Source organism: Oncorhynchus gorbuscha, linkage group LG04 (genome assembly GCF_021184085.1).
Source record: "Oncorhynchus gorbuscha isolate QuinsamMale2020 ecotype Even-year linkage group LG04, OgorEven_v1.0, whole genome shotgun sequence".
In the NCBI taxonomy this organism is placed as follows: domain Eukaryota; kingdom Metazoa; phylum Chordata; class Actinopteri; order Salmoniformes; family Salmonidae; genus Oncorhynchus; species Oncorhynchus gorbuscha.
Genome location: NC_060176.1, coordinates 16426539 through 16448171, shown reverse-complemented (window position 1 = coordinate 16448171; position 21633 = coordinate 16426539). Strand labels below are relative to the sequence as shown.

The 21633-nt window shown below is 45.9% G+C and overlaps 1 protein-coding gene across 1 annotated transcript; it reads right to left on the bottom strand.

Moving 5' to 3' along the window:
- Window positions 1-1622: 1622 nt before the first annotated feature.
- On the bottom strand, window positions 1623-21341 carry LOC124033758 (cysteine-rich secretory protein LCCL domain-containing 2-like). The gene is made up of 13 exons (XM_046345993.1): window positions 21133-21341; window positions 18633-19088; window positions 15786-15904; window positions 12914-13046; window positions 10982-11097; window positions 10226-10503; window positions 9978-10105; window positions 9759-9889; window positions 9588-9631; window positions 9404-9476; window positions 8940-9015; window positions 4664-4794; window positions 1623-3580 (listed from the first exon to the last, which is right to left on the bottom strand). The coding sequence occupies exons 2-13, from the start codon at window positions 18906-18908 to the stop codon at window positions 3529-3531; spliced, it is 1557 nt and encodes a 518-aa protein (XP_046201949.1). The 5' UTR covers window positions 18909-19088; window positions 21133-21341; the 3' UTR covers window positions 1623-3528.
- Window positions 21342-21633: the final 292 nt, after the last annotated feature.

The following is a 21633-nucleotide window of genomic DNA, read 5'->3' as shown; positions in this document are numbered from 1 at the left end:
CAAGTGAGGCCTATTTGTTTATCCATCCCCTGCTGCTTCCCACTACTACAGTAACCCAACCAAGCAGTCTGCAGCACGCGGCAAGGTCACCTTAAGCAGAAACAGGGAGATGGAGAGGAGCAGCTGGCCGCTGGATGGGTGAGCCTGCAGGAGTTGTTATGCCAAGATATAGTGTTCTGGAGAGAACAGGCACACATACAGACACACAAACAGCCGTTCAGAGCCTCAGATTCAACATAGCAGCTTCAACATAGCAGCTTCAACATAGCAGGGAGGAAATGAAAAACGTGCATCTGTATGACATTCAAAGGGATGTGGCATGTGCCAAGAGCGTCGAAAGAGCAAACTGGAACAAAACTGCATAACACTTGGTCCTCTCTCTCTGCACTTTGAGGGTTGTTAAAGGTTGAGTGGAGAGCGACACTCCATCTTCATCATCACTGGGAGTAAAACAGTCATCAGGCTGGCCTATAACAGCTGTTTATCAGCAGACCTAGCTTCTAGCTCTGAGCTTCAGCCAGGGTTCATCCCTTGCTGATATCCCTCTTTTTTTCTTCTCTCCTCTCTCTCTCTCATTAAACACAGCCTCTTGCCAGTGTTAGACTGAGGTGTTTTTCAGATGGCTCTCTACTCTCAACATCAGGTCAATAACAAAGGCCCAGTCTGGGTTTGTGTGCTGAAGTAACACCACATGACCTTACTACTGTATGTCTTTCTAAATGACAGAATCAGAACGTACCATTGCTTAAAGAGTGTATCTCAATCTTAGACATTCTTCCAATGGTTCATGAGTCCTTATTTCCAATGTGTCTCCATTTGTCTGTTGTCAATGTGGAAAGCTGCAAAGTACAAAGAGCAAGAAACCCTGATGAAATGTCTAACGTTATTATTTACATCTATTGAGTAGCATACTTGTGTCATTACTGTGCTAACTCAGATGTACAGGACTATAGTATCAGTATACCATCTATGTACTGTGCTAACTCAGATGTACAGGACTGTAGTATCAGCATACCATCTATGTACTGTGCTAACTCAGATGTACAGGACTATAGTATCAGTATACCATCTATGTACTGTGCTAACTCAGATGTACAGGACTGTAGTATCAGCATACCATCTATGTACTGTGCTAACTCAGATGTACAGGACTGTAGTATCAGCATACCATCTATGTACTGTGCTAACTCAGATGTACAGAACTATAGTATCAGCATACCATTTCTGTGCTTCCTAAGGATGAGTGATTGTTTTAACTGAGTGGGAATCTGTTCCACCCCATTCCTGCATGTCTGTACCCACCAGAGGCAGACCAAGGCCAGTTCAGATCGTGTCTGTGGTCAGGGAAGTTGTTCCAAAGATAAATGGACCTAACCTGGGTGGCCCAGGTCTCTATTCCATTCATGCCTGCTGTGGATCTCAGCATGCCTGTCATGTCACCTGACGTCTCCAGTCATATGATCTGGCTCAAGCTGTGTTGCTGTACAAGATGTGTTGCTGTAGTTGGATTGTTGAGAAATCAGTATTTATGCTAAATTGCTGTAGGAACATCTTCCTACTACCTTGGCAAATGTAGCAAATTGTATACGACTATATCCAGTGTACAAAATAAACAAACATTCTAACTATTTCAAACTTTAATTATTTTCAAATTGTACAAAAAAAATCATACAAAACCCCATCCAATGCCTATAAACACCATACAAACTAGACAAACAAACGAAAATAACACAACACATATATTTAGAAAGAAGGTTTTACAGCAGAGAGAACAGTTCAGAAAAGACAAATCAAAGTATTACACTCCATTTCCAAAGCTGTACAAACCATTACCATTTCCTTTAAGATTGCCCATGTACTATAAGACTGAGGTAGCCTAAAAAAAACATAGAAATATGAAAACTAAAACAGAGAGAGAATGGCTACACTGCTGTCCAGTCTAGCCTAGGGATATATAGAGGATACCTAATGTCCTTCTTTAGGAGACCCTAAACCTCCAGCATCAATTTACATAGATTTACTCTCCTCTCACGACAAAGTCTCAGCATTTAAGAGGATATTCCCCAACTGAAGCCTGCCTCTGCCTCTGCCTCTGCCTCTGCCTCTGCCTCTGCCTCTGCCTCTGCCTCTGCCTCTGCCTCTGCCTCTGCCTCTGCCTCTGCCTCTGCCTCTGCCTCTGCCTCTGCCTCTGCCTCTGTGTGCCTTCCTTCTGGATAAGTAACTATTTATTACATCCCTGGGTATGAGTGGTTTAAACAGATCCATGTTCTGCATCCTCTGTGTATTTTACAAATCATTACCTAGTGCATGAATCCTAACTGAAGCTAAGCCTGCTGATAGGAACACTTGGCACACCTTTCTCACATTGGACTGTATAAGACCCTCTTTCTACAACATTCAACTGTCTTAAGTGGGGACAAATTCAACCTATCTTGGAGTATTTCTCTCATTCAATCAAAACACATGGCATCAAGAGAGGAAAGGGGCGAATAAAGCAGTGAGCTATTTTAAATACAGAATCATTTATCAAAAAAGAACATTGTTCATCTGTGAATGTCCTTGGATGAAGCCAGATATGCCACCATTTTGAAAGCCCTGCCCACACAAGCTCCCATTGCCTTCCTGAGCTCACAGTGGACAGAACATTGCTACAATGTTTTTGTACCTTAACCAGATCGTCTGAACATTATTGACACTGGAAGTCGTACAGGCTGTATTCAGGAAAGGTTTCTTTTCCTTGGAGGTATTGCCTTCCCCTCCTCCTCCTCATTCCCCTTCCCTTCCTACGCAACCCCTAAGTCTGTCTGCATCTGTCTGCCTGTCTGTCTGTCCACTGTGAGCTCGTCCAGCATGCCAAACACAGATCCTCTCCTAACTCAAGCACCATGGCCTATCCGCCAAAGGTAAAGACCACGATGAAAGCATAAATGGGTTAGGAAAGCAGAGACAAGCTACAAAATACATTATAAACACATAAAACTGTCAATATACACCCATTTAAGAAGGACAAAATGAATTAATTAAATCTGTACAGAATGATTAAATACAGTGATCAATATACATTCCTGTGTATGGAGACCAATGATTCACTTTTGTATTAAGAACATAAAATATAAACAAATATGACATATTTGATTTGAAATCTAACTACATGTCAAGACGCCGAGATCCAGCACCAGCTGTTCTATTGGTCTTTGATGTTACACATCATTTTGCATTAACGTTTGTGTATCTTACAAAAATATCCACATCTGGGGTTTAAAGGTGAGAAGGGTAGGAGAAGGCAGAAGGGTTCTTTGTGTTGTTAGCCACCGACTTTGAGCAGTCAGATACTGTTTATTAGCTAAGAGGGAGAAGTGTCAGTTGGTCCAATGGGAAGTTCTGCTTCCTCCCAGAGTGGGAGACAGAGACAGATGGGAGGAGTTGCCATGGCATCGAACCTGTGGGCACTTCCTGCCCCTTGAGAGCAGATGGGGGACCCTGTTAGTCCTTGAACCAATGAGTGGGAGGCCCTGAGATGGAGGAGACTCACTCCCTCACAGCAAAAACACGGAACGAGCCACCCTCTGGATTGCTCTTACTGCAAATGAGAAGTGAGAGAGATGGTTACATCGAGAATTCATTCATGAACTCAAACAGTTAACCAGTGTCCTTTCAACTCATTACTAAGATAAAGTGACATAAATCTAAAGATAACTACAATAATATAAACCATACTGCTGTCAAGTCAGTCAGTTGTTTTGTAGACCAAATGTATTTTTGTCATTGATCGTGTGTGGCTCCAATTCACGTCAGCCTGTTGCTCATGACATCCTACAGTAAGAGTAGCGTAATCACAGTGGTCGTACCTGGAAACATGACTCAAACACTGGCTCATTGTTAGCCATGCTGTTATAGTGACTGAGTGATCTTTCCAACAACCACTATTGACTACTGTGCTGGGCCTGATGGCTTTGTTATTAATTCATTAGTGGAGAGGCCTTGAAGGCCTGCCAATCTCAGTAATCACAGGATGATGCCCGTCCCATTGGCATCAGATTGGCTGCAATTATCTGCAGAGGGAAGCACTGAGTCAGCCGCCGACAGCTTTTCCATCCCCGGGTAAATGGATAGGCTGTGATTATTTCCTCCTTATTAAAGAACCGTCCACCCAACCAGCTACATGTACGCCCCACTTCCTAACTACTGGGTCACTTGGACAGTAGTCAACCTCTGGATCAGTCTCTATCACACCGGGGGCTGACTGTTGATGGCCATGGTTGTAATACCATACCGTTGCCTGTCATTGACAGCCCATGTCCTCACTCACACTAAGGTTAAGGTGAGGCTCCCAGTGAGGGGGCCCTTGATTTCAGCAGTAGATTCCACTGTACTCTAGCTCAGCTGATTTTGGCCATGCAGCACTTTGCACACTCCATTGAATGTCCGGGTAAAGTAAGCAAAGAGTTCATGTGTGGGCCGTCCGCACACCAAACCACACCATTACTCTTGCACCCCTGTGTGCCAAACATGGACTTGGCGCCAATGGCTTCCGTGCTTGAGCCCTAGACCTCTGTCTGACAGGGGAGGGGTGTGTGAGGGAAGGGTAGGGAGAGGGCAGGGCAGGGAGAGGGCAGGGAAGGGTATTTTACAGGGGAAGAGGAGGGTAAGAGCAGGCACCCACCTCTCTGACTGGATGCCGTTCTTCAGGACACCAACATAACTCTTCTTCTTATCCAGGGCCAGGACGTCCACGTAGCCCCCGCCGGCTTGGGTCACCCCGGCATGGATGGCTGCCCGGCAGATACTGGAGCGCTGAGGGAGGGGGGGATCAGAAGAGAGGGTTCATTATACCTCATGATATCAGATACTGGAGCGCTGAGGGAGGGGGGATCAGAAGAGAGGGTTCATTATACCTCATGATATCAGATACTGGAGCGCTGAGGGAGGGGGATCAGAAGAGAGGGTTCATTATACCTCATGATATCAGATACTGGAGCGCTGAGGGAGGGGGATCAGAAGAGAGGGTTCATTATACCTCATGATATCAGATACTGGAGCGCTGAGGGAGGGGGATCAGAAGAGAGGGTTCATTATACCTCATGATATCAGATACTGGAGCGCTGAGGGAGGGGGATCAGAAGAGAGGGTTCATTATACCTCATGATATCAGATACTGGAGCGCTGAGGGAGGGGGATCAGAAGAGAGGGTTCATTATACCTCATGATATCAGATACTGGAGCGCTGAGGGAGGGGGATCAGAAGAGAGGGTTCCCTCCCACTCTGTCTGCATTATTCTGTCGTTGTTCTTGTTTCCTTATTACTGGATGCTGGGGAGGGGGGATCAGAAGAGAGGGTTCATTATACCTCATGATATCAGATACTGGAGCGCAGGTGTCTCCCAGGGGGATAAAGAGAGGGTTCACATTCATGATATCAGATACTCCATGCAGGGAGGGGGATCAGAAGAGAGGGTGTGTTATGGTTCTTGGTGGCAGATTTTGTTTGTTTGCTTTGGCAGAGGGTTCATCACCCTGCATTATCACATTCATGCATGCAAAACACTCATGATATACACTACTGATTACTGATTACTGGACTGAGGGAGGGGGATCACCATTGTATATTATACCTCATGATTGATACTTTATTTAATAAATATAGGTTTTATACCTCATGATATCAGATTGGAGCCTGAGGAGGGGGGATTGAAGAGAGGGCATTTACCTCATGATATCAGATACTGGACACTGAGGGAGGGGGATCAGAAGAGAGGGTTCATTATACCTCATGATATCAGATACTGGAGCGCTGAGGGGGAGGGGGATCAGAAGAGAGGGTTCATTATACCTCATGATATCAGATACTGGAGCGCTGAGGGAGGGGGATCAGAAGAGAGGGTTCATTATACCTCATGATATCAGATACTGGAGCGCTGAGGGAGGGGGATCAGAAGAGAGGGTTCATTATACCTCATGATATCAGATACTGGAGCGCTGAGGGAGGGGGATCAGAAGAGAGGGTTCATTATACCTCATGATATCAGATACTGGAGCGCTGAGGGAGGGGGATCAGAAGAGAGGGTTCATTATACCTCATGATATCAGATACTGGAGCGCTGAGGGAGGGGGATCAGAAGAGAGGGTTCATTATACCTCATGATATCAGATACTGGAGCGCTGAGGGAGGGGGATCAGAAGAGAGGGTTCATTATACCTCATGATATCAGATACTGGAGCGCTGAGGGAGGGGGATCAGAAGAGAGGGTTCATTATACCTCATGATATCAGATACTGGAGCGCTGAGGGAGGGGGATCAGAAGAGAGGGTTCATTATACCTCATGATATCAGATACTGGAGCGCTGAGGGAGGGGGATCAGAAGAGAGGGTTCATTATACCTCATGATATCAGATACTGGAGCGCTGAGGGAGGGGGATCAGAAGAGAGGGTTCATTATACCTCATGATATCAGATACTGGAGCGCTGAGGGAGGGGGATCAGAAGAGAGGGTTCATTATACCTCATGATATCAGATACTGGAGCGCTGAGGGAGGGGGATCAGAAGAGAGGGTTCATTATACCTCATGATATCAGATACTGGAGCGCTGAGGGAGGGGGATCAGAAGAGAGGGTTCATTATACCTCATGATATCAGATACTGGAGCGCTGAGGGAGGGGGATCAGAAGAGAGGGTTCATTATACCTCATGATATCAGATACTGGAGCGCTGAGGGAGGGGGATCAGAAGAGAGGGTTCATTATACCTCATGATATCAGATACTGGAGCGCTGAGGGAGGGGGATCAGAAGAGAGGGTTCATTATACCTCATGATATCAGATACTGGAGCGCTGAGGGAGGGGGATCAGAAGAGAGGGTTCATTATACCTCATGATATCAGATACTGGAGCGCTGAGGGAGGGGGATCAGAAGAGAGGGTTCATTATACCTCATGATATCAGATACTGGAGCGCTGAGGGAGGGGGATCAGAAGAGAGGGTTCATTATACCTCATGATATCAGATACTGGAGCGCTGAGGGAGGGGGATCAGAAGAGAGGGTTCATTATACCTCATGATATCAGATACTGGAGCGCTGAGGGAGGGGGATCAGAAGAGAGGGTTCATTATACCTCATGATATCAGATACTGGAGCGCTGAGGGAGGGGGATCAGAAGAGAGGGTTCATTATACCTCATGATATCAGATACTGGAGCGCTGAGGGAGGGGGATCAGAAGAGAGGGTTCATTATACCTCATGATATCAGATACTGGAGCGCTGAGGGAGGGGGGATCAGAAGAGAGGGTTCATTATACCTCATGATATCAGATACTGGAGCGCTGAGGGAGGGGGGATCAGAAGAGAGGGTTCATTATACCTCATGATATCAGATACTGGAGCGCTGAGGGAGGGGGGATCAGAAGAGAGGGTTCATTATACCTCATGATATCAGATACAGCACTCATGGCTTATTATTCCATTTCACTATATCAGTAATGCTTCTTGTATTCGGTACAGTACAGGCACATACAGTGCTCAGAGCCACACCAAATACAGGCAATGTATTAGTTTCCAGAGCATTCCATTTGTACAAATCCTGTACATGTACATTAGCAAGGCTGAAGCCAGGCACATTATTATCAGGATGTAAAGTGCTGCCCCACTCTGGATTACAGATGACAGACAGCAGCAGAGAGCTGTACACTCCACACATGGTTCTGAGGCAGGGCATGGTGCCTCCTGTCCCCCAGTCCGAAGCACTGAGTCTGGCTCCAGTGTGTCAGACCTGGAAGCTCATTCATCATACTCCATCACACTGGTCTAGCCTAACACAGGCCACATTCCCTGGTGTCTGGTGAACCGGACAGGTGTCTGGGGACTTCTGTCATGTCAATATAGGCCTGTACTTCTCCTTCTGCTGTGTTTTGCTCAGTGTTAGTTGGCGCTGTGAGTGTTTAAGTGTTAGAATCAGGCTCTGCCCTGACAAAATACAGTCATTGGGCTCTGTTTGAGATCTCTGGGAAACTGCTGTGTCCAGTTGGACTACATCGAAGTGAAATAATGTTGGTGGAAAACAAGAGTCGTCAAGTTCGTTCGAGGCAAGAACACGTAAAACATCAACTTCATGTAACTGGGTCAATTTAGGTCCAAAATGGTTCCCAGGGGAGCATCATTATTTGTTTCACTCCTTTCACCCACTGCAGTCTCACATTAGCTTACACATGCAATTTGCAACTTAGGTCAGAGGTGATTTTAGAATGACATATGGCGTCTCTCCAATGGCATATTATTCTCTATATAGTGCATTCCTTGTCACTAGAGCCGTATGTGTCTCTGGCCAAAGGTAGCGCTCTGTATGGAGTATAGTGTATCACTTGAGATTTGTCCTCGGGTCATTAGGAAGTGATAGAGGTGATCTGACAGGAACTGAGGTGATGTGACAATAATGGAGGTGACAGTGTGTCCCACTGCTCCTCCCTCTCTGAGACGAAAGCCCTCTCCTGACACAGTCCCATGCCTCAGGCCTCAGGCATGCAATCTCTGGGCCAGTTATGAGTCAGTTAGTCAGCCAGCCAGGACTGAGCAGCTGTGTGTGGTCGAACTCAGCACTGGGAGAGACATTACTGGCGACCATTACCAGGCCTGCATCACCAGTGCTCCCATTCCAACTATGATCAAACCGCTATTCAGAAGTTGCTCGTGGTCGCCTCAGGCCACAGTCTCTTAAGTGCTCAACGGGGCTAGACCGCACTCATCTGCTGTCCAACATAAATCTGCTCAGTGTTCCAGTCAGATACAGTTCTCTGGGGAGCAGACACACTGAGGTGTATCTGTCTGGCAGGCCCAGTGGGGACAAACGTTTTGTCCTCTGTCAGTATGACCTCTCAGCCAGGTCAGGAGGATAGGACAGGCATGGTGAGGCCCTTCTGGTATACCCAGTGACTAGGTCCAGTACTTACCTCTGTGTAGAAGCTGTTCCCAACCACCGGAGCCCAGTAGGATGGCTCATTCTTGCAGTTGGCCGGACAGAACACTCTGAGGGAGAGACACATTGAGATTGCACTATTATTAACAAATACAATTGAATGGGCAGACACATGGTTTATGTTGCAACAATGAGAAATGCAGGATTTATGCACGAATTTGCCATTTAGCTAAATGTAATGCATGTCATGTTATGAATAACCCCGACACATTTCCCGTAGAACTTCTGTAGAACAGAGGAAAGACTGACGCTTCCTTCTAGCAGAGTCTGCATGTTTAGGAGATTCCAGTGGTTTTGGACTGAAGGTTTAAAGAATTTGGCCCAGAGCAGGAATCTGACTCTAATTAGATTTTGCTTACAAAGCAAAGCCCTTAATTCACAAGTCATCACTTCTTGTTGTGCGTGTGAAACAATGGTGGGGGTAGAGGAGCTAGGCACCTCGGGCAGTTGGAGTAGGGCTTCTTAAAGGGGCAGATCTCCGCCACTGTTGCATAGCAGTCCACTGATTGTCCTGTGGTACAGAGAGGAGACATAAGCCATCAACAGCTGCAAAAAGTCATCAGGTGAGGAAGGTAAAAAACAAGGTGCATGCTCCACTTATTCTGGAAAAAGTGTGACTTACTTTCCACTTTGGACACCACAAATGCATTGCCGGCTTTGTATTTACTGTCAAGAGATCAAAGCCAGGCATTAGAAGAGCATTACATTTCAGGAAATCATTCATTTCACAAACCATTAATGAGCATAGCAGGCAGAATGACGACAGAAAATAAAGACTGCCAGAAATATCTACCTGAATGACTCAATGCCGTTCTTTGTTGCCTTGACGAAGAATGGCAACTTGTCTTTCCTCGTAGTGTCCACCAGACCACCATTGTTATTGATGATGCCATAATGCATAGCAGCACGACAGATACTTGATTGCTGGAAAAATAGAAACAGAATCATTAGAAACACATTCAGGCATACTAACTGTACAGTGTGAAATGTTGGACTTCAGTGTGAGACTCACCACATCATAGAAGAGCGTCCCCCACACTTTTCCTTTCTTGTTCTGGCAGTTAGCAGGGCAGTTGAATCTGTTGCAGGTTGCTCCCTTGCACTTGTCACGCATTTTGGTCTCACACTTGATGTTTTGGGCTGTGGGAGACAAATAAATGACTGGTCAATTAGGGATTTCAGTGGCATTCCTTCCCAAACAGTACATTCACACAGTCAACTTTGAAAGTCCCCACCACGATTCCCACTAGTCAAACTCACCCAGGAAAGTGCTGGTGGGAGCCTTGGGAGTGGAAAGCTTGGGAGCGGATGGCTTCTTGGGAGCAGCAGGCTTGGGTTGGGGTCTGGGGACAGGCTTGGTGGTGGTGCGGGGTGACATGGGAATCTGAGCTTTCTCCACCTCGTTCATGTCCTCAGTCTCAGAACGCTGAGAGTCCCCCTTGAAGCAAAGGTTGTCCCTGCAGCTTCCTCCATAGCTAGGAGGGCACTGGGAGCATGGGCGGCCATGTTGGTAAGGGGCCTCTCCGATCCAGTTTCCCCTGGGGAGGAGGAAGGAGCACAGTGGTCAGGATGACTGGCTGGAAACTAATCAGCACTCAGCCGTCACGGCACATGGCCTAGTAATTATTCACGTGTTCTTTGCACATTATCACACACTCTTAAAACCTTGAGTCCAGCTGGATAATGAAAACACACACGCTGTCCCTCTGGAAATTAAATGGGGTCTGTCTGGAACATTCTGCTTAGGACCTGTTTCTCTTTCCCCTGCCTTTATTATTTTTGTATTTGAACTTCTGCTGGAATTTCAGAATTGGCCTCAATGTGTCATGAAATACTTCTTAGACAGACACTTTAACTGTAACATTAGACAGAACAATTCATACCCTGACATGTGCCCTCAAAAGCGTTTGGTATTAGGTAAACACCCCATGTGGTGGTAAGAAGTATGTAAAACAGAACACTGGAGACGTGATATGTGAATGAGTGGGGAAATGAGAGTTAGTGAGTTGGTCTTACTTGGGGGAGTAGTTACAGACGAGGTAAACAGCGTTCTCCCAGATCTCCCCCCACACGTTCATCCTGGGACACACATGCACTGCACACCCCACACGACTAGTGGTGGCCCAGACCAGCTGCAGAGAAGACAACACTTCCATTAACATTGTTATTATAAAAGGACATTCGCATTGCTGACTCGTTGTTCTTTCTATGACCACACATCCATCTCCACTGACACAGTTCCTCAGCTCCACATAAAAGTGCAGACAACTCTACGAGCTGAAACTACTTGACCTGGAGCCCTGCAGCCTTTGAAAGGGCCTGACATGGGTGGCTATGGAGGTCAGAGAAAGAGCCTCACAGACACATTAGTAGGAAGCACCATGTCACTGTAGGCCTCTCTCCTTTTCTCACTCATCTCTCTCGACCCTCATAGATCCCGCATTCCTGCCACAGGAAGTGGTTCCCATGCTGGGGTGTTGGAGGCAGATTGATGGGGCCACAGGGGCCCTTAGAAGAGGCTGCTCTTTCATTCGGCCCCAGTCAGAGGGAGATAGAAGTCGAATGTGACCACAGTTTGTTTCCTGCGACATTCTGTGATCATTCTCATGATCCAGTTTAATAATGTAAATAAATGATACTGGCAGTGGCTCGGACTGAACAAAGATAACTTTGGACAGGCCCACTTTCTTTGTCAATATGGAGAGGTAGTTAAATCAAATCAAAGTTTATTGGTCACATGCACAAGGTACAGTGAAATGCTTGCTAGCTAACTGTCCTCAACAATGCAGTACAATAACAGTATCAATCAAAATTCAAACGCCAACTACAAAAGTGAAAAATAACAAGCATTATAGTAATACAGTTTTTTTAAACTACTTAAATGTAAAGCTACAGGCATCCCCTATGGATTTGACAGCCAGGCAGTCCTACTACTGAGAGCTTGATACATGACTCCAATACCACACTTTCCCCCTGTACCCCTAATTCTCCTTCCTCCTCCTCTCTCTCCGACTCTCACTCCTCTCCCCCCTCTCTTTCAGGAATGTGCTTCCCTTTCCTGGGCCAGTGAGAGGCCACAGGCAGTATTGACTTAGAGACAATGACTCAGCATAGACACCACACTGCTACACCACTACAGCATACACAGAGATGTGATGATGAGGGCTGGAGCCTGTGGTAAAGCTCTGTGTCATCCCAGAGAGAGACTATGAGGATACTGACCTGGAGGGGCTAGCATAACCTAGTTTAGCAGTGTTATGGTAGGGATTGGACCCCAACTATGCTACGCTACACTAGTATGTCTAGAAAATGAAAGGCAGAAACAAGGAGAGGGTGTTCAGACTTGACATTGTTCCCCGCATTCCATCTTCAAAGGAATCCAGGTCAAGCACAGAGACGATTGGTGTGTCTGGGAAGTGTTTCCAGATGCTAGTGACCTGGTTTCCCATGTGAAGTATGCAGATGCAGGAGGATGAGTCGGGCTGTTTTCACAAACCCATCCCAGCTACAAAGTAAAGTCTATGAGGAGAGGAGGCCAATTCTCCATCTTTGTCCCCCTCTTGTCCCTCTCTTCCCCTCTGTTTATTCCTCTTTCTACCACTTTGTTGCACCCTTTCTGATGTGATGGTCTAATGGTCCTGAGGCAAGCACATATCTTCCCCTGTCACTACACTACTGTGCCCCCATGTGGTCCTATGGTAACCGCACTGTTTAAGGCACTCCCCCTGTTTTTAGTTCATGGACACCCATTGAAGAGGCTGCAGGTAACGCGTTGTTTTTACACAGGACCTGAATACCTGCAGCAGCATCACATTTAAAAGTTACGTGCTGTCCATTATATACTGATGGTAGACAGGAGACTTATGATCTTGAACACTGCACAGGCTCATGAACTCAAAGCTCCAAATTCAGAACCCCCACCCCCTTTCTCCCCCAGCCAAGACTCACCTGGGTGTAGTGGGTGCACATGGGCCCTGAGCAGCGGTCGGGACACCAGGGATTGCACTCATGTTGGTAGGGGTAGGTGTAGTCCTTCACCTCATCATACCAGGCCTGGACGTGGTAGGCCGGGGAGTGGTACCTGTAGACACAGAGGGAGCAGCATCAGCCTCAGCAGCACAGAGAGCTCATACAGGAGGACCTCCAGCTGCCAGGGCCACATGAGGGATATCTGAGGGGGCTGCCAGGTGCTTTGGCTGGGCTTGAGACGCACTGCACCAGCCTCCCCTCAGGCCTCCACTGATTAGTCCGGTTCTGACCCAGCAGACACACAGACACACTCACAGTCTGTTTCCCTCCAACATCGGGGAACATGAGCCATGCTGAGAAAAAATTACAAACACTAAACACGGCCCCACAGCCTGTCGAATCAATTATGGCCCTTTATTGTAAACATCTCTTTTTACGGTATTGAAAAATGCTGAGACTACAAACTCGCAGTGGAGAAGGAGAAAAACAGAGAAGGGGAGAGAGGGAGGGAGAGAGGGAGAGAGAGAGGGAGGGAGGGGGGCTGTGAGAGCTCAAGTGAGCGGATTCCCAGAATGGCACCTGCTTAGGTAGCCCTCCACTGTCATACACAAAGAGCCCCACTGTCAGGCTGCAATGCTCTGAATACCCGAACAAACACACAGCACAAATACATACACCGAGTATACCCAACATTATGAATACCTTCCTAATATTAAGTTGCACTCCACCCCACCTTTGCCCTCAGAACAGCCTCAATTTGTCAGGGCATGAATTCTACAAGGTGTCGAAAGCTTTTCACAAGGATGCTGGCCCATGTTTTCAAATGTTTAATTTGAGTCATTTAGCAGACGCTCTTGTCCAGAGCAACATACAGTTAATGCATTCATCTTAAGATAGTTACTGTAGATGGGACAGCCACATATCACACAAATAGAAAGTACATTTTTCTTCAATAACGGTTATCAGTAGAGTCAGAGCTAGAAGGAGAGGTGGAATGTGTATGTGTGTGTGGGGAGGGGCATGGGGGAGTCATGGTGAGGAGGAGGATTATTTAAGATACTGTTTGGAGAGCCTAAAATAATATTTTGTGTCAGCCCAATTGAGACCTAGACAACATCAGTGGATTTATTTCTCTCTTAAGACATGGTTTAAGGTAGTTAAGCAAAATCATTTAGACAGAGGTCAAATTGCTGAGTTGGCCCACATACGACCCCAGCTTCATCTCTGCAACTCAGTACAGCAGATTTAAACAGTGGACGCAGAAAGGCATCACATCATTCAGTACAATTCTAAGGAATGGGAACCTAGAGAACTTCCAGGACATAAGTAAAAAACATTGCTTGGATAAACAAGATTTTTACAGATATCTACAAGTTCGGCACTATTTCTTACGGGAGATAAAAGTGATTGACCCTCGAACACCTCAAAACTGTATCCAAGTATTCACTAACGCATACAAATTGGGGAGTATCAAAAAAACTAATTCCAATCTTTACTTGGGTAATCAATCCTCAAAGAAACAATCTACAAACTATATTAAACAGAAATTGGAGGAGGAACTTAACATTGAAATAACTGATGAAACATGGTTGAACATATTAGAGACTCAACATAGCGCCACCAAATCAAGGTCATGGAGAGAATTATGTTGGAAGAATGTTATACGTTTCTTCATAACACCTAAACTGAAATCAAAACAGACACACTTGTTGGAGAGAATGCGGACTATCAAGGGTGGATCACTCTCATAGATTTTGGTCCTGCCCCGCAATCGAAACAAACTGGGGAGAGATAAGATCTAACATTGGAAAGATAATGGGTTTTGACATAGAACAAACATTCATTTCTTTGTACTTGGGTGAAATACCGGATTAACTTACACACTAGAGAAAAGTACCTCTTGAAGGTCCTACTGGCAGCCAGTAAAAAGCCTATCACTAGGAAATGGCTACAAAAAGACTCTCCCACCGTGACACAATGGATAGATATGGTTAAAAAAAATACACCCCATGGAGCATATGACCTTTTCTTTAAGAACTCAACAGGAGAGAGGTCAGGAATACTGGGGAAAATAGGTTTCGTACTTGAAAATGGTCTAATTCAAAGATGATGTAACTACTCTGATGAACGTGTGATGCGCTGTGACTGACAGATCTTTTTGTTGTTCTTTTACTTCATTTGTACTTTCTTTGTGTTCCTCAATAAAAACAAAATAACATTTGAAAAAATATACTGTTTGAAGAGGTAGGGTTTCAGATGTTTTCAGAAGATGGGCAGAGACTCCACCATTGGGGTGCCAAGACAGAGAAGAGCTTGGACTGGGCGGAGCGGGAGACGCCCTCCCGTAGGCATCCAAAAGTTGGCTAGATGTGATTTGGGTGATGGACCATTGATACACACGAGAAACTGTTGAGCATGAAAAAACAGCAGTGATGCAGTTCTTGACACAAACCGGTGCGCCTGGCTCCTACTACCCTACCCCGTTCAAAGTCACTTAAACCTTTTGCCTTGCTCATTCACCCTCTGAATGGCACACGTACACAATCTTAATTGTCTCAAGGCTTAAAAATCTTTCTTTAACTCGTCTTCTCTCCTTCATCTACGCTGATTGAAGTTGATTTAACAGATGACATAAATAAGGGATCATAGTTTTCACCTGGTCAGTCTATCATGGACAGAGCAGATGTTCAAAATGTTTTGTTCACTCAGTGTACATCCACACACAACAGCCACACTACAGACTCACATAGACTCAGTAGCAGACAGCATAAAGCACAAAGAGTGTGTGTGTGTGTGTGTGTGCGAAGTGTACATGTGTGTATGCATTCGTGTGTGTGTCACATTGTCTTACCTGCCCCAATGAACGGCGAGGTTCTGACCGATGGACATGAGCAGGTCATTAGGTCCATGTTCCCACTGGCATGCCTCTGCCCAGTCAGTGGCTGACCTCTCCAGCTCATCATCCCAGACCTGGAAACACACAAATAACACTGTTAGAACAAAGTTGTAACACTAAAACTCACACATTTCAGTAACATTAATGACAGCAAAGGGGTCCACACTGTGACACACTCCAACATATGATCAGTGAACAGTGAGACAGACCCATCAAAACTACCTGCATCCATGACCATCACCACAGCTAGACTTACCCCAGCTGCTTTAATATCTGGCCACCAGGTAGATCCCCTTCATATAATAACTGCTCCTCCTGTCTCCTCATAGCTACCTACCTAACCACAAGCTACCTTTGTAGGCCTCTGCTCTCCCTCTTCCTTCCCAGGGAGCTGAAATTGATCTGGATACAAGTAAAACATTAGCTTTAGCCCAGGAAATGCGAGTGGAGCAGAGCCTGGCCCCACTCCACTACAAATCCCCAGCAATCACAGCTGAATTAGGCATATTTCCTGAGCGGGTTTCTCTCTCTACCCGTGGAAAAGAGGGTGGAAAGGGGAGGATGCACCTCATCTCTGCCACCACTCTCACCACTAGGATATGGGGGAGGAGGGGGAGGAGAGGACTGGTACAGTGTGGCGCCTCACAGTGTCTCTCCTCAGTACATTTCCAGGCCCTTGGTGGTCACCACCACCACACATACAAATACACACACATACATATGCATGCCCATGACTATGCCAGCTCGGCTATACCTCCAGTCCTGTCCTCAGAACCAAGCTTGTTGGCTGAGGCCTGGCAGAGAACAGAAGAGCAGGGCAGAGGGAGACTTCATGGCCCTTCCTCTCCTGCCAGACCACACCACAGTCACACAGACAAGACATCACACTGTCAGTACTACATCTGTACCCCCCCCCCCCCCGAGTATGTCCATCTAAACTATATTAACCTTAAACTCAGCACACCCCCTTACCCAGTCACCACATTCCATAAACACTATCGCTCTCAATAACATTCAGTGCTCTCTCTTCTCCACAGTCCCCTTCCCATTCTATCCATCCCTCCTTCATGTAGCACTCTGTTTCTCCTCCACTGGCCACTCTGGCCTCCCTCATTCTCTCTGTCCTCCCCTGGCCTACCCTGTCCTCATTCACCCCTCTCTGAAGTGTCTGACTCCCAGCAGGTAGTGTAGAGTCAGTGTAATTATCCTCCCAGTAAGCCAGCTCCTCTCCAGGCTGCCAGCAGTTGACAACCATGAGCTCATCTTTTCCAGGAGAGAAGATTGTTGCCGTGTTGGGCTCAAGCTTGAAAAATACTTATTCATGTTACCATACTAGAACTTATTGATGAATTTACATGTATAATGGATGTATATGTTGGGGTCAATGTAGGGTGGATAGAACCTAGGAGGAGGGGAAGTTACTGAGTGAGACAAGGGGGAGTGCAGAAAGTTTACATTCCGTCAAAACATGGTATTGCTAAATATCATGGAGCCTAAGGAGGAAGGCAAAGGTAAAACAGTTTGGATTCAGTCACTGATAAGGTAGGACAGTTGAGGACCAGGGTGAGGAAGACAGCCCGAGGTCAGGTCAGATGAAGTGAGAAGGAAACAGTCCTATTACACACACATATACTTCCACACCCAGGAAGGTTCTTGCATCAGGCAGGGCCATGGCTACATCAGTGAGAGGAACCAATTAAGTTCCTGACTAGCAACAGAGATGTATTGGCTGTCTAGATGTGCAAGGAGTTGACTGCGCCCAGTAGGATAGCATAAATATTTGTTCTTGTGTAATCATGTCTGTCTTTGCAGCTGTATGAACCAGTGGGTGAATAAACTTGGTTTGAGCTTTTTCTAGATGTCCATGAGTTTTTAACAGTAGTAAAAACCAAAACCCTCCCACTGAAGTCACGGCCAGGGTCAGCCAATATCAATGGCAACCCTAGAGCAATTAGGTATTTTTCACCTTAGTACCCGCAAAACACCAGTCTCAACGTCAACAGTGAAGAGGTGACTCTTGGATGCTGGCCTTCTAGGTAGAGTTCCTCTGTCCAGTGTCTGTGTTCTTCTGTCCATCTTCATCTTTTATTGGCCAGTCTGAGATATGGCTTTTTCTTTGCAACTCTGCTTAGAAGGCCAGCATCCCGGAGTCGCCTCTTCACTGTTGACGTTGAGACGGGTGTTTTGCGGATACTATTTAATGAAGCTGCCAGTTAAGGGCTTGTTCTGTGAAGGGATTAGTTCACAGCGTTGTACGAGATCCTCAGTTTCTTGGCAATTTCTAGCATGGAATAGCCTTCCTTTCTCAGAACATGAATAGACTGACCAGTTTCAGAAGAAAGTCCTTTGTTTCTGGCCATTTCGAGCCTGTAATTGAACCCACAAATGCTGATGCTTCAGATACTCAACTAGTCTAAAGAAGGAGAGTTTTATTGATTCTTTAATTAGAACAACAGTTTTCAGCTGTGCTAACATAATTGCAAAAGGCTTTTCTAATAATCAATTAGCCTTTTAAAATGATAAACTTGGATTAGCTAACAAAACGTGCCATTGGAACACAGGAGTGATGGTTGCTGATAATGGGCCTCTGTACGCCTATGTAGATATTCCATAAAAAAAATCTGCAATTTCCAGCTACAACAGTCATTTACAACATTAACGATATCTACACTGTATTTCTGATCAATTTGATGTTATTTTAAATGGACAAAAAAAAGTGCTTTTCTTTCAAAAACAAAGGACATTTCTAAGTGACCCCAAACTTTTGAACGGTAGTGTACATTTCAGGATGGCATGTCTCACCATGTACTCCATGTTGGATGCGGTGGGGTAGACTTGTCCCCTCAGTTTGTTGTGCAGTTGTAGAATCTCCCCGCGGTCTGTCCACTTGATGGCCCGTCGGGTCCTACCACCCGCTGTGTTATCGGTGCTGTTCTGGTCATCCTGGTACCGGCTCAGTAGCTGCCGCAGCTCATTGGAGTCGGGCAGGAAGAGGGCAGCTCCTTCCCTGGCAGAGAGGACCAGGAGGTTGAGGGCAAGGGTGAGGGCTGAGAGCCAGAAGGGTTTGGCAGCAGTCATCTCCGGTCTCTGGGACGGGTCTCTGGGCGTCTGTGTCTAGGGCTCTGGGACGGGTCTCTGGGTGTCTGTGTCTAGGGCTCTGGGACGGGTCTCTGGGCGTCTGTGTCTAGGGCTCTGGGTAGGCAGACTACAGTGGGCAGCCTTGTGTGAGCTCTGGTTCTGAGCGCAGCAGAGACAATGCTGTTGGGAGAAAACACATTGTGAGCCGGCCAGCCAACAAAGCAGGCTACAGAGCAAAGCACATGGCCAGACAGACGACTGAGCTAACGCAAGAGAACCTTGGGTTTTGCAATAGAAAACTGTACTAGAGCTATTGATCAATTTTAATTGAGGCATTTTCACTGGTTGCAATACATCAGTCCGGAAATGATATCACCACATTGAGAACAAGTTGCATAACTAAAACCACAAGAACAAGGTGGAGTCAGAGATTTTGCAACAATTATCCACAGTACTGTAGTATTCACAGGTGAGGCAATTAAATGAGTGGTATTACTCCATATCCAAGGATACACTCTCTCTACAAGGCTTTCAGTAGTCAGACAATATCTCATCAGTTTAATCTCCACATTGTACCTGATCATCTTCAGCTTGGCCAAATCCTTTCAAAGCTCTTTTCAGCTCTATCATATTTCAGTAATTAGCTGGGGATATCCTTTCAGATCCATAATAATGACAAATTGAAATCTTACATCGATTGCGCAACACAGTGACTAAGGAAATTCACATTGTTAATTAGTTTCTTCTTTTGTCGGAGTCTTACTCAGCCCCTTTGGAACTATGATCTATCGGTAAACATGACTGCAGAAATTTCATGAAAGCCAGCAATTGTCCTGAATGACCCTGTATTCCAGAGTGATATATAATCTGGGTGGAAAGAAAGTTCACTCTCCCAGGCAAAGAAGTCCATCATCTCAGTGACCTCCCTCTGGCTGACCTGCAAAATCACAATCTAAAACAGTAGAGGGAGAGAGGGAGTAGGGAAGAACTACAGCAGAAAAGGTTATTAGTTAATGAGAAAATGATGGATAGAGAGATGAAAATAGAGGGAGAGAAAGCCAAATAAAGAGAGAGGAGGGGGGAAGAGTCAGATGCAGAGAACATTTTAGTATGAATATGAGGTAGTGTGTGGTTCTCATCCTCCTTTGCCACAGCACACAGGGCTCACAGGGCACAAGGCAGGCTCCCAGCCTCAGCCACAACCCCATTGGCCAGGAGAAGACAAACAGCAGGGCTACTAAATCAGCCGGCAAGAGAAGGAATGGCAGAGAGGGAGAGAAGTAAAGAGAGAGAGAGCAGTCATACCACTGCTCCATGCATCCTTCAATTCCTCCTCTCTCTCTCTCAGCCTGGAACGGCGGCTTGAGGTCTGACGGCCGGTCTGTGTCAACACACTGTCACAGAGCCAAGCAGCCACAGCCAGCGATGGGAGCCAGCCGGCTGGCCTGAGGCAGCCCAACCATCCCACCACACCCCTCCTCTGGCCCTCTCTTTGTGTCCCTGCCTACCTTCTCACACCAAACCTACACCAGCCTTTATTTCTGGGCCTTTCTCATCATTCTCATGAATGTTATACCTGAGTGACAGACAGACAGAGTAGCCAGCCACACACACACACACACACACACACACACACACACACACACACACACACACACACACACACACACACACACACACACACACACACACACACACACACACACACACGCCACCCTGCCTACATACATATACAGGAGCTGGTGAGCTTCCACCTGGTGGCTCTGCAGTAGCTCCTGTCCTATACTGCCCCCAATGTCAAACCTAGAAGTCTCACACATCAACACAACTCCCATTGGACAAGTTGACAACACATGCTCTGAGGTAAACCTGACTCAAAACAGCTATATTGTTGATATAAGCCATGTTGCGCAGTTTTCATTTGACACCTAGGATGACATTATAGCACAGAAGCAGAAATGTGGACAGTGATGATGGCTGGAGCACTGCATGTGTTATAACAATGTTCAAGACAATATTGAAACGTTTAGTATTTCATGACCAGCTAATTAATTTACAACAGCATTGATGAAAGAAAATATATTTAAACAAACAAATGTTAACATATTCTTATCAAATCTGAACATTATAAAAACGTTTGAACTCAGTGGCACACAAAATCATAGAATTATATGGTGAATAGATGGTGCAGAATACGTGATTAAATGTAGAAAAACATGCTAACCTCAATCACTGGAAATTATCCAAAAGCTTCTGCGCCGGTTGAGTATTTCCCGTTTGCTAAATTGGTGCTGAAGTGGAGCTGTACTCGTTGGCTGCGGTCCTAGAGGGCAGAGTAACTTTGTGACTTTTGATTAACTTTACCACGGCATCGCAGTGCTTTATATAGAGACCCCGCTGAACGGGCGATGAGGGACACAAATCTGAACTCTTCTTTCTTTAGTCACTCCCACAGCTCCCTCCTCAAGAAGGCTATGTTCTTGGCAAGCATCCTGCGCTCTGACGATTGATGTCGAAAGGAAAACGCAAAGTATGTAATTCACTACGAAGCAGAGCAATCGAAATGCGTAATAGAGATTTGTATAACTATTCTGTTTCTTTTCCAATCCAAAAGCTTTGCCAGAGTTTCTTCAAGACAGTTCATCGATAATTACCATTAGCCTATCAAAGACTATTGCATGATTGTATATCATTACTAGTCAGATACATGCAAATATAATTAATA